Here is a 17,374-nt window from a genome sequence, read left to right on the forward strand (position 1 = left end):
AATGTCAATGTAAACTCAGTTAAAATTTGAATATGCACATAGTTACAATGCCAATGTACACTCAGTTACATTGTCAATGTGCACTCAGTTACATTGTCAATGTGCACTCAGTTACAATGTCAATGTACACTCAGTTACATTGTCAATGTGCACTCAGTTACATTGTCAATGTACACTCAGTTACACTGTCAATGTACACTCAGTTACAATGACAATGTACACTCAGTTACAATGTCAATGTACACTCAGTTACAATGACAATGTACACTCAGTTACAATGTGAATGCACACTCAGTTACAATGTGAATGTGCACTCAGTTACAATGTGAATGTACACTCAGTTACAATGTGAATGTACACTCAGTTACAATGTGAATGCACACTCAGTTACAATGTGAATGTACACTCACTTACATTGGCAATGTACACTCAGTTACAATGTGAATGCACACTTAGTGACAATGTGAAAGCACACTCAGTTACAATGTGAATGTACACTCAGTTACAATGACAATGTACACTCAGTTACATTGTGAATGTACACTCAGTTACAATGACAATGCACACTCAGTTACAATGTGAATGTACACTCAGTTACAATGACAATGTACACTCAGTTACATTGTGAATGTACACTCAGTTACAATGACAATGTACACTCAGTTACATTGTGAATGTACACTCAGTTACTATGTCAATGTACCCTCAGATACAATGTCAATGTAAACTCAGTTACAATTTGAATATGCACATAGTTACAATGCCAATGTACACTCAGTTATAATGTCAATGATCACTCAGTAACAATATAAATGTACAGTCAGTTACATTGTCAATGTGCACTCAGTTACATTGTCAATGTGCACTCAGTTACAATGTCAATGTGCACGCAGTTACAATGTCGATATGCACTCAGTTACATTGTCAATGTGCACTCAGTTACAATGTCAATATGCACTCAGTTACAATGTCAATATGCACTCAGTTACATTGTCAATGTACACTCAGTTACAATGTCAATGTACACTCAGTGACATTGTCAATATACACTCAGTTACATTGTCAATGTACACTCAGTTACAATGTCGATATGCACTCAGTTACAATGTCAATGTACACTCAGTTACATTGTCAATGTGCACTCAGTTACATTGTCAATGTGCACTCAGTTACAATGTCAATGTACACTCAGTTACATTGTCAATGTGCACTCAGTTACATTGTCAATGTACACTCAGTTACATTGTCAATGTACACTCAGTTACATTGTTAATGTACACTCAGTTTCATTGTCAATGTGCACTCAGTTACAATGTCAATGTACACTCAGTTACATTGTCAATGTACACTCAGTTACATTGTCAATGTACACTCAGTTACATTGTCAATGTGCACTCAGTTACATTGTCAATGTACATTCAGTTACATTGTCAATGTACACTCAGTTACATTGTCAATGTACACTCAGTTTCATTGTCAATGTGCACTCAGTTACAATGTCAATGTACACTCAGTTACATTGTCAATGTACACTCAGTTACATTGTCACTGTACACTCAGTTACATTGTCAATGTACACTCAGTTACATTGTCAATGTGCACTCAGTTACATTGTCAATGTGCACTCAGTTACATTGTCAATGTGCACTCAGTTACATTGTCAATGTACACTCAGTTACATTGTCAATGTACACTCAGTTACAATGTGAATGTACACTCAGTTACATTGTCAATGTGCACTCAGTTACAATGTCAATGTAAACTCAGTTACATTGTCAATGTACACTCAGTTACATTGTCAATGTACACTCAGTTACATTGTCAATGTACACTCAGTTACATTGTCAATGTACACTCAGTTACATTGTCAATGTACACTCAGTTACATTGTCAATGTACACTCAGTTACAATGTCGATATGCACTCAGTTACATTGTCAATGTACACTCAGTTACACTGTCAATGTACACTCAGTTACATTGTCAATGTACACTCAGTTACATTGTCAATGTACACTCAGTTACATTGGCAATGTACACTCAGTTACATTGTCAATGTACACTCAGTTACAAAGTCAATGTGCACTCAGTTACAATGTCGATATGCACTCAGTTACATTGTCAATGTCCACTCAGTTACACTGTCAATGTACACTCAGTTACAATGACAATGTACACTCAGTTACAATGTCAATGTACACTCAGTTACAATGACAATGTACACTCAGTTACAATGTGAATGCACACTCAGTTACAATGTGAATGTGCACTCAGTTACAATGTGAATGTACACTCAGTTACAATGTGAATGTACACTCAGTTACAATGTGAATGCACACTCAGTTACAATGTGAATGTACACTCACTTACATTGGCAATGTACACTCAGTTACAATGTGAATGCACACTTAGTGACAATGTGAAAGCACACTCAGTTACAATGTGAATGTACACTCAGTTACAATGACAATGTACACTCAGTTACATTGTGAATGTACACTCAGTTACAATGTCAATGTACCCTCAGATACAATGTCAATGTAAACTCAGTTACAATTTGAATATGCACATAGTTACAATGCCAATGTACACTCAGTTATAATGTCAATGATCACTCAGTAACAATATAAATGTACAGTCAGTTACATTGTCAATGTGCACTCAGTTACATTGTCAATGTGCACTCAGTTACAATGTCAATGTGCACGCAGTTACAATGTCGATATGCACTCAGTTACATTGTCAATGTGCACTCAGTTACAATGTCAATATGCACTCAGTTACAATGTCAATATGCACTCAGTTACATTGTCAATGTACACTCAGTTACAATGTCGATATGCACTCAGTTACAATGTCAATGTACACTCAGTGACATTGTCAATGTACACTCAGTGACATTGTCAATATACACTCAGTTACATTGTCAATGTACACTCAGTGACATTGTCAATATACACTCAGTTACATTGTCAATGTACACTCAGTTACATTGTCAATGTGCACTCAGTTACAATGTTAATTTGCACTCAGTGACATTGTCAATATACACTCAGTTACATTGTCAATGTACACTCAGTGACATTGTCAATATACACTCAGTTACATTGTCAATGTGCACTCAGTTACCATGTTAATTTGCATTCAGTGACATTGTCAATATACACTCAGTTACATTGTCAATGTACACTCAGTGACATTGTCAATATACACTCAGTTACATTGTCAATGTACACTCAGTTACAATGTTAATTTGCATTCAGTGACATTGTCAATATACACTCAGTTACATTGTCAATGTACACTCTGTTACATTGTCAATATACACTCAGTTACATTGTCAATATACACTCAGTTACATTGTCAATGTACACTCAGTGACATTGTCAATATACACTCAGTTACATTGTCAATGTACACTCAGTTACAATGTCAATGTACACTCAGTTACAATGTCAATGTACACTCAGTGATACTGTCAATGTACACTCAGTTACATTGTCAATGTACACTCAGTGACATTGTCAATGTACACTCAGTGACATTGTCAATATACACTCAGTTACATTGTCAATGTACACTCAGTGACATTGTCAATATACACTCAGTTACATTGTCAATGTACACTCAGTTACATTGTCAATGTGCACTCAGTTACAATGTTAATTTGCACTCAGTGACATCGTCAATATACACTCAGTTACATTGTCAATGTACACTCAGTGACATTGTCAATATACACTCAGTTACAATGTCAATGTACACTCAGTTACATTGTCAATGTGCACTCAGTTATATTGTCAATATACACTCAGTTACATTGTCAATATACACTCAGTTACATTGTCAATATACACTCAGTTACATTGTCAATGTACACTCAGTGACATTGTCAATATACACTCAGTTACATTGTCAATGTACACTCAGTGACATTGTCAATATACACTCAGTTACATTGTCAATGTACACTCAGTTACAATGTCAATGTACACTCAGTTACAATGTCAATGTACACTCAGTGATACTGTCAATGTACACTCAGTTACAATGTCAATATGCACTCAGTTACAATGTCAATGTACACTCAGTGATACTGTCAATGTACACTCAGTGATATTGTCAATTTGCACTCAGTGACGTTGTCAATGTACACTCAGTTATAATGTCAATGTACACTCAGCAACAATGTCAATGTACACTCAGTTACATTGTCAATATACACTCAGTAATGCAAGTCGGTGTTGTTCAAGAAAATATCTCTGCAAATGCGTGAGACAGGAGGGCGGGTGCTGGAAACACTTTCCAAAGCCTCGGGAAAGAAAGACATTTACAAATCCATCGATTAGCCTGCTGGCAGTTGTTGCTTTAAGAAGGTGAGATGAGATTGAGGCAGTGGACGTTATGACCCAGTGGGGGGATCTCTAGCAGCAGACCTGATCCCTCGGCAGAATGCGCTGCTATTTAATCCGCTCTGGTGATTTCATTGCGCTGTTGCAGAAAGTTAAAGTTAGTTTGACAGACAGGCAGCATTTGCTGCTGGACACCCGATAGCGGGACTGGCAGAGGAAAGGGCGTTGCGATCGTTACAGTTAAATTGCAAAAAAGCAGACGGTAACTTTGCAGTCTGGTCTCAGAGCTATTGAGAAAACGGTAAGATCTAATATTCAAAGCGTTGAGAGGGTGAATAACTAATCTTGTATTTTACTATTCCCCCAAAAAATCAATAGTTGCTTTTTTTTAGAAGAAGGAAAAGCAGCGAATACTGGGGATTTGTTTAAATGTTAATACTTAGAAGTGATAAGACGTCTCCCCCTAAAAGAGAATTTCCAAACTTTTTGTTTGAATTAGAAAAAAGTTTGGAGATGATTCAAGTTGAATTGAGATTTGAGCTTTCTGTGAATATCTGGGGGTGAAATATATTTTGTCAGTGATTTTTAAAACATCAGATGGGAAAATAGGTGGACTGTGATAGGCGTGTTGTATCCAGTCAAAACAATGTGTGGGTTCCCAGCCTGTGGAGGTGTGGGGAAGCAGAATTTAAACTTTAATATTATTCACGTTCTGGACTCTCGCTGGAATTGGAGCATGGCTGCAGGGAGATGGCTAAGTGGAAATTGATCTTGTTGTTTGTTGGTGCTTCTCCTCGGGACCCTGGGTGTAGCTCTGCAGAGGGAAACCCGGGGGTCTGAACAGGTTAAGAAGTATTGTCCGGCTCCGTGCCCCCGTGTAGATCAGTGTGAAGAAGTTCGCGGCGTCTGGCGCCACCTCCTGTTGACACAATTTGGACTCGAAGTGCACTGAAGATCGCTGCTTTCATGTAGCGCCTTGCTGCAGAATTGCTACAGTGCAGGAGGAGGCCATTCAGCCCATCGAGTCTGCACCGACCCTCTTAAAGAGTACCCCACCTAGGCCCACTCCCCCACCCCATCCCCGTAACACCCCCCTCCCCCCACCCAACCTGTGCATCTTTGGACACTGAGGAGCAATGTAGCAATCCACCTGACCTGCACATCTTTTGGACTGTGGGAGGTAACCGGAGCACCCACGCAAACAGGGGGAGACTGTGCAAACTCCGCACAGTGTCCCAAGCAGGAATCGAACCCGGATCCCTGGCGCTGTGAGGCAGCAGTGCTAACCACTGTGCCACCGTGCATCCAGGTTGCTTTCCAGCCAATGGTAGTTAATTGCTTTGTTTTGATGGTCTGGTCACTGCTGTGATGTGGGAAAAGCAGCACAGCATGATCCCGCAATCAGCAATGTCCTAATAACCAGATAATCTGATTTGGTGGTGCTGGTTGAGGGGTTAGCATTGGCAACGGGACTCGGGAAGACTCCCCTGCTCTTCGATATACTGGCTGTGGGATCTTTGGCTTCTACCTGAGAGGGGTACCCAAAGGATGGCACCCCTGGCAGTGCAGCACTCCCTCTGTACTGAGGTAGGGAGTCTCTCTAGACTGTCTCCGGACGAGGACTCTACATAAAGGCAAAAATGCTGTTAACTGAGGCATAGCTGGCAATGAATGCAATACACCACCTCCTGACACCAAAACCATTTATTACCCACCCCTAATTGCCCTTGAGAAGGTGGTGGTTAGGAACATTCCTGAACCACTGCAGTCCATGTGGTGTAGGTACAACCACAGTGCTGTTAGGGAGAGGTTTCCAGGATTTTGACCCAATGGCAGTGATACAGTTTATGGTGAGTGACTTGGAGGGGTTCCCATTTATCTGCTGCCCTTGTCCTTCTACGTGGTAGTGGTCGTGGGTTTGGAAGATGCTGTTGGAGGAGCCTTGGTGAGTTCCTGCAGTGCATCTTGTCGATGGCAGACACGACTGCTACTGTGCGTCAGTGGTGGATGGTGTGAATGTTTGTGGAAGAGGTGCCAATCAAGCGGGCTGCTTTGTCCTGGGTGGTGTTGAGTTTCTTGAGTGTTGTTGGAGCTGCCCTCACCACGGGTATTCCATTACACTCCTGACTTGTGCCTTGTAAATAGTGGACGGGTTAAAGTGACAACGAAACTGCAGAACCGGGTCAGGGAGATACTTTCCAATATTTGGGTGTAGCAATTACCCTTGAGATGATGAGGTTGCCAGGCCACGTTGTGAAATGTATCTTGGTAATTGGTTTTGGCAGTTGAGAAAAATGTGTCATTAAAGCAATTGAATTATCATAAAATCGTAACTGGGTTGCTGATGTCCTTCAGGGAGGGGTATCATTAACCTTTCCTGGTTGGATCTGCATGCCTCTCCTGTTCCAGACTCTGGGCGGGATTCTCCGACCCCCCGCTGGGTCAGAGAATCGCTGGGGGTCGGCATGAATCCCGCTCCCGCCGGCCTCCGAATTCTCCCACCCCCCAAAAACCGGCGTGGCGTGGGTCACGCCGCCCACCTCGGAGAATGGCGGGGTCTGGCGCGACTCAATGGGCCCCGGGGCTGCCCGAATTCTCCGGCCCGCGATGGGCCGAAGTCCCGCCCGCCTGTAGCCAGTCCCGCCGGCATAAATTGGAGTTGGTCCCTTGCCGGCGGGACCTGGTGGTGCGGGCATCCTCTGGGGTTATTGGGGGGTCGCGGGGGGATCTGGCCCTGGGATGTGCCCCCACGGTGGCCTGGCACGCGGTCGGGGCCTGCCGATCCGCGGGCGGGCCTGTGCCGTGGGGGCACTCTATTCCTTCCGCACCGGAGGCCGTGGTCATCCGCCATTCCCGGTGCGGAAGTGACTCCATGTGCGCATGATGCGCGGGGATGACGTCAGCAGACGCTGACGCTCCCCCGTCGGCCGGCGGAGTCCCCTCAGCCCCGGCTGCCGTGGCGCCAAGCCCCTTTCCCGCCGGCCGGCGGGGCACAAACCACTCCGGGGCGGGCCTAGCCCCTGAAGGTGCGGAATCAGCGGCCTGACGTCGGAGTGGTTCATGCCACTCCGTCCCGCCGGGACCCCGTGCCCCGCCGGGTAGGGGAGGATCCCGCCCTTTGTGCTTGAGTCACGATGTACTTCGGGCGATTATGGAGATTCCCCCACATCCTAAAACCAGTGAAATAACATTTTTTATGAATTTCTGTGCAGCATGAAGCCAGGCTAAGATCTCTTGGGCACTTCACCAACCTATTGGAAATCTTTCAAATCCCTCCCTACATTCTCCAGCCCCCAACCCTCCAAGCTCTCCGGAATCCTCAAATACTGGTGTTTCGTACACCCCTGATTCCGCTCAGAACCCGCCCCCACCCCGCTCCCCAGAAATCCCTCCCTACTTCTCCCTCTTCCCTGCTCTGTAACGTTCACCCCGTTGTCCGGACTGTCAGCGAGCCGTCCTCGTGCCTTTCAGTGTCAAGTTTTGCTTGATGATCGCTGAAGCGCCAGGGGACAGCTTCACTGCATTATTGTGTCAATGAGCCAAAGGAGGCCATTTGGCCAATCTAATCTGTTCTGTCCCTCTGGCAGAGCAGTCCAGTTTAATCACCCATCTCCTTGTTCTAGCCCACAGCCCTGTAAATTCCCGAATTCCCCGATTCATGTCTGACTCCCTTTTGAAATAATGCATGAAATCAGCTCCCACCACCTTTTCAGGATGACTCTGAGTGTAAGAAATCACCTCCTCATCTCTCCTCACAACCATCTTGACAAACACATGGGTAGGATGGGTATAGAGGGATACGGCACAAGGAAGTGCTGAGGGTTTTCGGCAAAGGTTGGTATCATGACCGGTACAGGCCTGGAGGGCCGAAGGGCCTGTTCCCTGTGCTGTATTGTTCTTTGTTCATTTGTCAATCATTTTAAATCTATGACCTTTGGATATTGAACCATTCGCTGCAGGGAACTGATTTTTCTTCACAAAGCCACTCACGGTGAAAACCTCTGTTGTAAATTCAAAACAAACCTGTTGGATTTTAACCTGGTGTTGTGAGACTTCATCTCGGTAATGGTGACCGTGAAACTATCATTGAAACTTGTCTGGTCACTCATGTCCTTCAGCGAAGGAAATCTGCCCTCCGAACCCGGTCTGGCCCACATGTGACTCCAGACCCACAGCAGTGTGTTTGACGGTAAACTGCCCTCCAAATTGGTTGAACAAGCCCCCACTCAAGGGCAATTAGAGATGGTCAACAAACGCTGACCTTGCCAGTAACACCCACATCCCATCAAAGAAGAACAAAAACATGAGACGTGACTTTAAACGCTGCCCGAAAGGATGGTGGAAACCAAATGATTGGGAATTAGAACTTTGAGCACAGAAGGAATCCATTCAGCTCATCATACATGTGTTGACTCTTTATCTATTAGTCTCAGTCTCTTTCCAATGTAATTATTTTCTCCTACAAGCATTTATATAATTCCCTTTTTAAAAGTTAGTATTTAATCTGCTTCCGTCACCAGGCCATAACAATGCCACACATTTAAAGATTGTCGACTTCCTGACATAGCCAAGTGTAAGTGACTGAAGGTGAAGGGCACAAAATCAGCTCCACACCGAAATAGAGCAAAGCGTCACGAGATGTGCCATCTACCAGGCTCTGGGGGGGACGTTGTGCTGTATGATTCTGTGTGATTCTGCATGATTCTGTAGGGCTCCAGGTAACAATCTTTGCCTTCGCTCTGCAGGTTTCCGTCGCAGCCTAAGTGTGAGTGAGCAGGAAGCAAAGGACGCACGAATCCAGAGCCAGAGGATCGCTGCGCAGTTGACTACTCCACCAAGCGCCAACTCCAAGGGGGTACTGCTCTTCAACAAGCGCAAGAAGAGAGTCAATGCGTTCACCTTAACGAGCTACGGTCAGCAGGGCCCGTGCTCTGGATCGAGGGTCAGTGGGCCTGTTGATGGGGAGGGCAGGGCTCCTGGGGACCGTCTAGCTGGGACACCAGGCGAAGAGCCACGAGGCTCGGCAAACTCTTCGTCTTCATCCGAGGAAGCCAGCATCCCGCACTTTGAGCAGAGGATCAAGCGGGACAACATGGAGCCGACATTAACCATTGGAAACCATGAGTACCCGGGGGCCCTGGAAGATGGGTCAGAAGAGGCGGAGGACTGCGCGTCTGAGGATGTGGGGGAGGAGCAATGCAGCGAAGGGGCAGCAGGGGAGCGTGGAGGTGAGACAGAGGCAGTGGGAGAACGCGAGGCTCTACAAGGCGTGATGAATGCGACAGAGAAACATCTGCAGGAAACCAATGACCTGGTGAAACCAGCCAGAACAACAATGGAAGTCCACCTGAAGTGTTCTCAACCTCTATGTGACACAAACAACAAGGTCCACATGGATCTACCAAGGGAGGACAATAATCAAACTGACGGAGGTAAAATCAGAGAGAGTCTGGGGGTGTATGTACCTGAGGAAAAACAGACATTGGTGGCAAATAGGACACCCAAACCTTTTTTCTCCGAGAGTGTCTCGCGAAAATCCAACAAGCTACAATTTGAATCTCCCGAGATCTCTCCTAATTCTCCGGTTTACTCCCACCCTCCCCCAGTATCCCGAATGACATCTCCACCATCGTGTGCCACCTCCAATCCATCGACTGCTGGGCAAGCGGCCAGGCCTCCAGTGATGTGGTCCAATAAGACTGGCATCTTGGAGGAATCAAGGATGCGCAGAGCTGGGAGGAAGCCTATGTTCACCTTCTATGAGAAGCCAAAGGTAGCACCCAACCCTGAGCTCCTCTCACTGGTACAAGGGATAGATGTCAAGAAGAAGAGTGGCCAAGGGGAGGCGCTAACTGAGGAGGACTACCTGGGTCTGGGGGCTGAGGCTGCCACCTTTACCCAGCAGAAGACCGCACCCCCTGTTGCCCCCAAGCCCGTGGTTTCCAGCCAAGTTGACCGCCCAGTTCCAGAGTGGGCATCTTGCTTGAAGCCTCCAGAACTGAGAGCACCCCGCAGGTCAGGCGCCACGCAGACACTAGCAGAGGTCAAAGGGAAAGGGGCGGAGCTGTTTGCCCGCCGGCAGTCGCGAATGGAGAGGTACACCATTGAATCATCGCCAGCCAAAGAGAACCACCCGCGGCCCCCCTCCCCGACCATGTCTTTGCCGCCATCTTGGAAGTGGGGTGACGAGCGGCGTAGCCCACCGTCATTCAACCACAAGGGTCTTCACCTTGGCCCCAGAACGCCGCCGTCCGCCTTCACCCATGTCGACAAGGTGAACAGTCACCCCCGGGCTCCATCAGGCTCAGCATGGCACCCGCCTCACCAGCTGAGCTCCTCGCTATTCATCATCTCGCCAGACAAGAGCCCGCTGACCTCTCTGCCCAGGGGCGCACCCTCACCACCCAGACTCATTAACCCCGGCACGCCGCCCTACCGCAGGCAGACCTCAGCGCCGCCCCCCTTCTGCCCTCCGACATCCGCCAAGCCGCCGACGGTGCCCCCGCCCCCCTCTGGGCTCAACGGATTTGCTAACCACGGCCCCGGCCTGGATCCCGGAGCTCCGACTTTCCAGCCTGCCCCGGCCTCGACCAGCAGCTCACCATTGCCCAGATCCAGGGACGCCACGCAGGCTCCGAGACCTTCCTTCTCCGCACGGAAAGCAGGACTCGAAGCTCAGGTGTGGAAGCCTTTTGGTGTGTTTTTCTAAAAGAAAATGGTACAGCGGGAATTCTAGAAAAACGCGTTTTGGGAAAAACACCTGCTCGTAAAATTTACTTTCTCACCGCGCATATCTTAGAAGCTCAATTATCAAACGGGAGGAATCCTCCTGTCAAATGTAACTGCTAGAACAGGATTGATGGGCTGAATGGCGTGTTCCTGTGCTATAAGATGTTACTTATTATATTCCCAGTTATCTTTTTTCCCTTTTTTATTTAACTCGCCGAATGCAGCTTCGTTCTACCCCAGGCCCCGGGACGATCCCCTCCTGACACAACAAAGATCCCACCTCTCCCCCTCACTCACACCATCATCCTGTTGGAATGTCCTGCCAAATCCTCTCAGCTCCAGCTGGCTGAGATCAGGCCTTGGCCCAGTAGGTGGCACTGTCACCTCTGAGACAGAAGGTTCTGGTTCAAATCCCACTCCAGACAGCGGAGCACAAAACACAGGCTGGCACCCGCCCAGTACGGTACTGAGGGAGTGCTGCACTGTCAGAGGGTCAGTACTGAGGGAGGGCTGCACTGTCAGAGGGTCAGTACTGAGGGTATGCTGCACTGCCAGAGGGTCAGTACTGAGGGAGTGCTGCACTGTCAGAGGGTCAGTACTGAGGGAGTGCTGCACTGCCAGAGGGTCAGTACTGAGGGAGTGCTGCACTGTCGGAGGGTCAGTACTGAGGGAGTGCTGCACTGTCGGAGGGTCAGTACTGAGGGAGTGCTGCACTGTCAGAGGGTCAGTACTGAGGGAGTGCTGCACTGTCAGAGGGTCAGTACTGAGGGAGTGCTGCACTGTCAGAGGCTCAGTACTGTGGGAGTGCTGCACTGTCAGAGGGTCAGTACTGAGGTAGTGCTGCACTGTCGGAGGGTCAGTACTGAGGGAGTGCTGCACTGTCGGAGGGGCAGTACTGAGAGAGTGCTGCACTGTCAGAGGGTCAGTACTGAGGGAGTGCTGCACTGTCAGAGGGTCAATACTGAGGGAGTGCTGCACTGTCAAAGGGTCAATACTGAGGGAGTGCTGCACTGTAAGAGGGTAGGTAATGAGGGAGTGCTGCACGGTCAGAGGGTCAGTACTGAGGGAGTGCTGCACCATCAGAGGGTCAGTACTGAGAGAGTGCTGCACTGTCAGAGGGTCAGTACTGAGGGAGTGCTGCACGGTCAGAGGGTCAGTACTGAGGGAGTGCTGCACGGTCAGAGGGTCAGTACTGAGGGAGTGCTGCACTGTCAGAGGGTCAGTACTGAGGGTGTGCTGCACTGTCAGAGGGTCAGTACTGAGGGAGTGCTGCACTGTCAGAGGGTCAGTACTGAGGGAGTGCTGCACTGTCAAAGGGTCAATACTGAGGGAGTGCTGCACTGTAAGAGGGTAGGTAATGAGGGAGTGCTGCACGGTCAGAGGGTCAGTACTGAGGGAGTGCTGCACCATCGGAGGGTCAGTACTGAGAGAGTGCTGCACTGTCAGAGGGTCAGTACTGAGGGAGTGCTGCACTGTCAGAGGGTCAGTACTGAGGGAGTGCTGCACGGTCAGAGGGTCAGTACTGAGGGAGTGCTGCACTGTCAGAGGGTCAGTACTGAGGGTGTGCTGCACTGTCAGAGGGTCAGTACTGAGGGAGTGCTGCACTGTCAGAGGGTCAGTACTGAGGGAGTGCTGCACTGTCAGAAGTACATTACTGAGTGAGTGCTGCACTATCGGGGGGAGGGTCATATCCTCCTCTCTCTCTCCCTTTCCCTCTCCTCCATAAATCTACAACAGATTTTCCCCTCCTCTGAACTCCAGGTGCTGTCTTCCTGTCGCTTAATAATGTTGCTGCCTTTCTTATTTAATATTTTCCTCACGCTCATTTTGGATTTCCTCTTTCTATTTTAGCAAGTGTTCAATTGGGATGGGTTAATGTAACTGGATTTTCTACACCTCCTGTTGCTGAATATTTCCCTGTCTAACTCTGGATTATCGGTTGAGGCAGATGTTACCCCAGTGAGTGTGGAACCTGGAGTCCGACAGGTTCCATTAAAGAAACAGCACCAGGCGCCTTCCGTGGTTCAACTGGTTAAGCCGGCTGGTCCTGGGGCAGGTGGCCCCACGGGAGTTTCTATCTCCCTACCAACCCCCACCCTAAACTGTCCGCCCTGTTTTCAGCCCTGTCTTGTTCCCATCCCAGTCTTACACTGTGGGTAGGGATGCTGTGATGAAGGGGGGCAAGGATGGGCCCTGGGCTGTGTAGGGGTCGATAAAAAGTGGGGCGAGGCGGGATGGGGGAGGGGTAATTCCGCTCACAGTCGGACACATTGCACTCGGGGAAAGTGGGCCGGAGAGTATTTGACCCGAGGATCAAAGCCAGTTGCTGAATAAGTTTCCCGGTGCAGGCAAATCGGCGATTACTGTGTGTGATGCTGCTGTGGTGGAATAGCTACCTCCCCCCCCCCCCCCCCCTCTCAACCCTGCACTTTGCCTTGGTAATGAATCCATCATGACACACTGCACAATCTCACACTCCTGTTGGTGCCTGCGAAACACGAGTCCTAGCATGAATATTGCTCAGGCATCACTGCCCGGGGGGGGGGGATTGGGGAGGGAGAGGACGTTGGGCGGGGTGGAAGGAAGGGAGGTGGGCTGTCCATTTCAGACCAGACTGCAGCCCAGTCCGCTTATCAGCCAGCAGAGTGCAGCAGAATCACGCCGTGAGGCTCCAAAGGAAATCTCTGCTTTCCCCTCAGTATCAAATCATCCGTCCTGATCTCCCCTCACCCGCCTCACATTTAAAGATCAGCGGAAAGTGCTCGAGAGATTCAGGAACTTATAGATTTGTCCCCAAATCGTCTGCAACTGGGATGTGAAAAAGGACATTTCTCCTCAACTAATTGATCTGGGAGTTGACTGGACTAACATTCTTTGTGTTCTCTCTCTCTCGCTCTTTCTTCCTCTGTAATTTATTGCAAATATTGCCAAAGATAATGAAGATTTGTATGTTCCACTCTCCTCTCGTTTCCCCTGCGGCCTGTTGAGATCTGTTGTATTAATGCTTGGATTGTGTCCTGCACTTTAATAAAGCTCCTTTTATTCCCCCTTTCTGAACACTCTCTCTCTCTCTCACACTCTCCCCCTCCCTCTCTCTCTCCCTCTCTTTCTCTGTGTCATTTGTGCAATGGTTTGGTTTTTTTACTCGGCCCAGGCTTTGACAGGCCACCCGATGGAGGGGTTCCACATTTTAAGTCAACTCTTGGATCAGCCGAGGCCCTCATTAATGAGCTAGCCCTGAGTTCAGGCTGCAATCCCAGGACCATGCCTTGCTCGAGCCACCAGAATGGCATCCAGGAAGGAGGGAGGGAGGGGGGGGGGGGGGGGGACTTCACTTAATTAGGAGAGACTAGAGGCCCTCCTGAGAACAGAGAAGGTGAAGGGGGGATTTAATGGAGGCCTTCAAAATCAAGAGAGGTTTGCGAGAGAGTGAATAAGGAACAGCTGTTTCCATTGGTAGGAGGGTCAGATTTAAGGTAAAGGGAGCAGTGGAGGAGATGAGGAAAAACCTTTTTTATTCAATGGAGTTTTCATGATCTGGAACGTTCTACCTGAAAGGCCAGGGGATTCAATAGTAACTTTGAAAAGGCTTAGAACTGAGGAAGCCAGCGGTAATGGAACAGGGATTTACTGCGAGGCCTGGACGTGGAGAGGATGTTCCCACTTGTAGGAAAATCTAGAACCAGAGGACACAATCTCAGACTAAAGGGATAATCCTTTGAAACAGAGATGAGGAGGAATTACTTCAGCCAGAGGGTGGTGAATCTGTGGAACTCTTTGCCGCAGAAGGCTGTGGAGACCAAATTACTGAGTGTCTTTAAGACGGAGATAGATAGGTTCTTGATTAATAAGGGGATCAGGGGTTATGGGGGGAAGGCAGGAGAATGGGGATGAGAAAAATATCAGCCCTGATTGAATGGCGGAGCAGACACTCAAAAATTAAATGAAATGAAAATCGCTTATTGTCACAAGTAGGCTTCAAATGAAGTTACTGTGAAAAGCCCCTAGTCGCCACATTCCGGCGCCTGTTTGGGGAGGCAGGTACGGGAATTGAACCGTGCTGCTGGCCTGCCTTGGTCTGCTTTCAAAGCCAGCGATTTAGCCCTGTGCTAAACCAGCTCGACGGTACGAGTGGCCTAATTCGGCTCCTTTGTCTTATGGTCTTACGTACAATACTCTGCCCACGGCAGTAACCCGCCACAATCCAATCCCCGTTGGCTCTGCCAACAGCTCCAGGCCCTGCTTGGGCCGGCTTTTATGTGTAAGTCCAACAAGTTCCAGCTGGTTGGCCTCCGCCCCCTACCTGTGAAGATCATACTGCACGGGTCCCGCGGGGGGCGGGGGGGGGGGATTGACAGTGACTTCCTCGTGGAGGTTATGACAAAAGGAAATTGGATAAATACTTGCAAAGGAAAACTTTACAGGCAGTGGGGAATTGGACTAAGTGGATCGCTCTTTCAAAGAGCCGGCACAAGCGATGGGGGCCGAATGGAGTCCTCCTGCACTGCAATGATTGTAAGCAATCAGGTGTGGGCCTGAAGTCTTCACCCCATGAAGTGAGCTCCTGAATTCAGTCAAGTTAGGACAAAATGGAGACGCAGCCAGCAGAAGCTATAAGAGCTCAAGGACAAATAGTCGAGTTTGTCTGCAGGCCCTACCTGCTCATAGCCTCCCGTTCGGACCTTCACTGGGGAGGGGGAAAGGTCGGAACTCAAGCGTGCAGCTAACATAACAGGCCTGACCCAAGCCCCCCAGAATATCGAGGCTGCGGGGTTGCCCCTGTTGCCGCAGCAACAAGAGGTGGCCGCCGGCGGGGGGTGGGGGGGGGGGGGGGGGTGAGTGCAGTAACCAAAACATCCCTGTCGCCAGAATAAGCGAGGAAGGAACGTGGAAACGAAACCATTGCAGCACGTAGCAACCGCTGAATCCCGCCCAAACCTGCTTCTCCCAAAACACTCGGCGAATCCCACAATTTTCACCCACTGGCTCAGAGAATATTGCTTCAGTCGTAAAGAGTTTCAGAGGTTTGATCCTGAGATTGAATGAAGCAGATTGTTGCAGACCTTGTTAATCTGGTTCGCAAAACTTTTGCTCGATAATTCCAAACAACAAAGAACGACACAGCACAGGAACAGGCCCTTCACAGGAACAGGCCCTTCGCCCCCCCCCCCCCCGCCTGTACCGGTCATGATACCACCCTTGTCCCAAACCCTAAAGAACAAAGAACAACCTGAAGTGGCAAGGCCGCATGCTCCTGGGAAAATTAGGCTTAAAGGACTTCGGGAAGCAGAGAAAAGAAGGTCACAGGTGCTGCTACCTGCACAAGTTAGTGCGACCCTAATAAGGCTAAACCAAAATTCAGGGATCATTTTGAAAGGGATTGAATTAAAAAGCAGAGAAGTTATGTTCAGGTTATATGGAATGTTGGTCAGCCAACACTTTCAAGTACTGTGAGCAGTTCTGGTTTCCATATGAATCGGAATGGGACAGAGGCACCGGGAGAGGTGAAACATGAACTTGCTCGAAGGATACCAGCCACTATACCATGCAGGGAAGATTAACCAGGCTGAAGATTAGAGAAGGATTAGCGAGATGGACCCCTTTCCATTTGTGCCAGACTCCAAAACTGACGGTCCTAAGCGCAGGAGACTCACCAGGATATCAATAGGGAGTCACCTCTTTATTCAGAGAGTGTTGAGAATGTGGAACTTGCTACCACAGGGTAGTTGAGGTAAGTATATAAATAGGTTTCAGGGGAAGCTGGATAAATAACGAGGAACATATGTTGATGTTGATATAATTAAATGTGGGAGGAGCTTGTGTGAAGCATAAATATCAGCATAGAAATGATTGCCAATGGCCTGATTCTGTGTATCTTACAGCACGGGGTTAGATACAGAGTAAAGCTCCCTCTATACTGTCCCCATCAAACACTCCCAGGACAGGCACAGCACGGGGTTAGATACAGAGTAAAGCTCCCTCTACACTGTCCCCATCAAACACTCCCAGGACAGGTACAGCACGGGGTTAGATACAGAGTAAAGCTCCCTCTACACTGTCCCCATCAAACACTCCCAGGACAGGCACAGCACGGGGTTAGATACAGAGTAAAGCTCCCTCTACACTGTCCCCATCAAACACTCCCAGGACAGGCACAGCACGGGGTTAGATACAGAGTAAAGCTCCCTCTACACTGTCCCCATCAAACACTCCCAGGGCAGGTACAGCACGGGGTTAGATACAGAGTAAAGCTCCCTCGACACTGTCCCCATCAAACACTCCCAGGACAGGTAC

The 17,374-nt window shown here is 48.4% G+C and overlaps 1 protein-coding gene across 5 annotated transcripts in view; it reads left to right on the top strand.

Moving 5' to 3' along the window:
- LOC140427160 (synaptopodin) overlaps positions 1–17,374 on the top strand; it is a 154,147-nt gene that overhangs the window by 119,918 nt on the left and 16,855 nt on the right. For all 5 annotated transcript variants that reach the window (XM_072512718.1, XM_072512722.1, XM_072512721.1 and 2 more), the window contains one exon: positions 9,097–11,030. In XM_072512718.1, the coding sequence (XP_072368819.1) occupies positions 9,097–11,030 (1,934 nt within the window). The remainder of the gene's footprint in view (positions 1–9,096; positions 11,031–17,374) is intronic.

This window comes from Scyliorhinus torazame, chromosome 7 (assembly GCF_047496885.1).
Source record: "Scyliorhinus torazame isolate Kashiwa2021f chromosome 7, sScyTor2.1, whole genome shotgun sequence".
Taxonomy (NCBI): domain Eukaryota; kingdom Metazoa; phylum Chordata; class Chondrichthyes; order Carcharhiniformes; family Scyliorhinidae; genus Scyliorhinus; species Scyliorhinus torazame.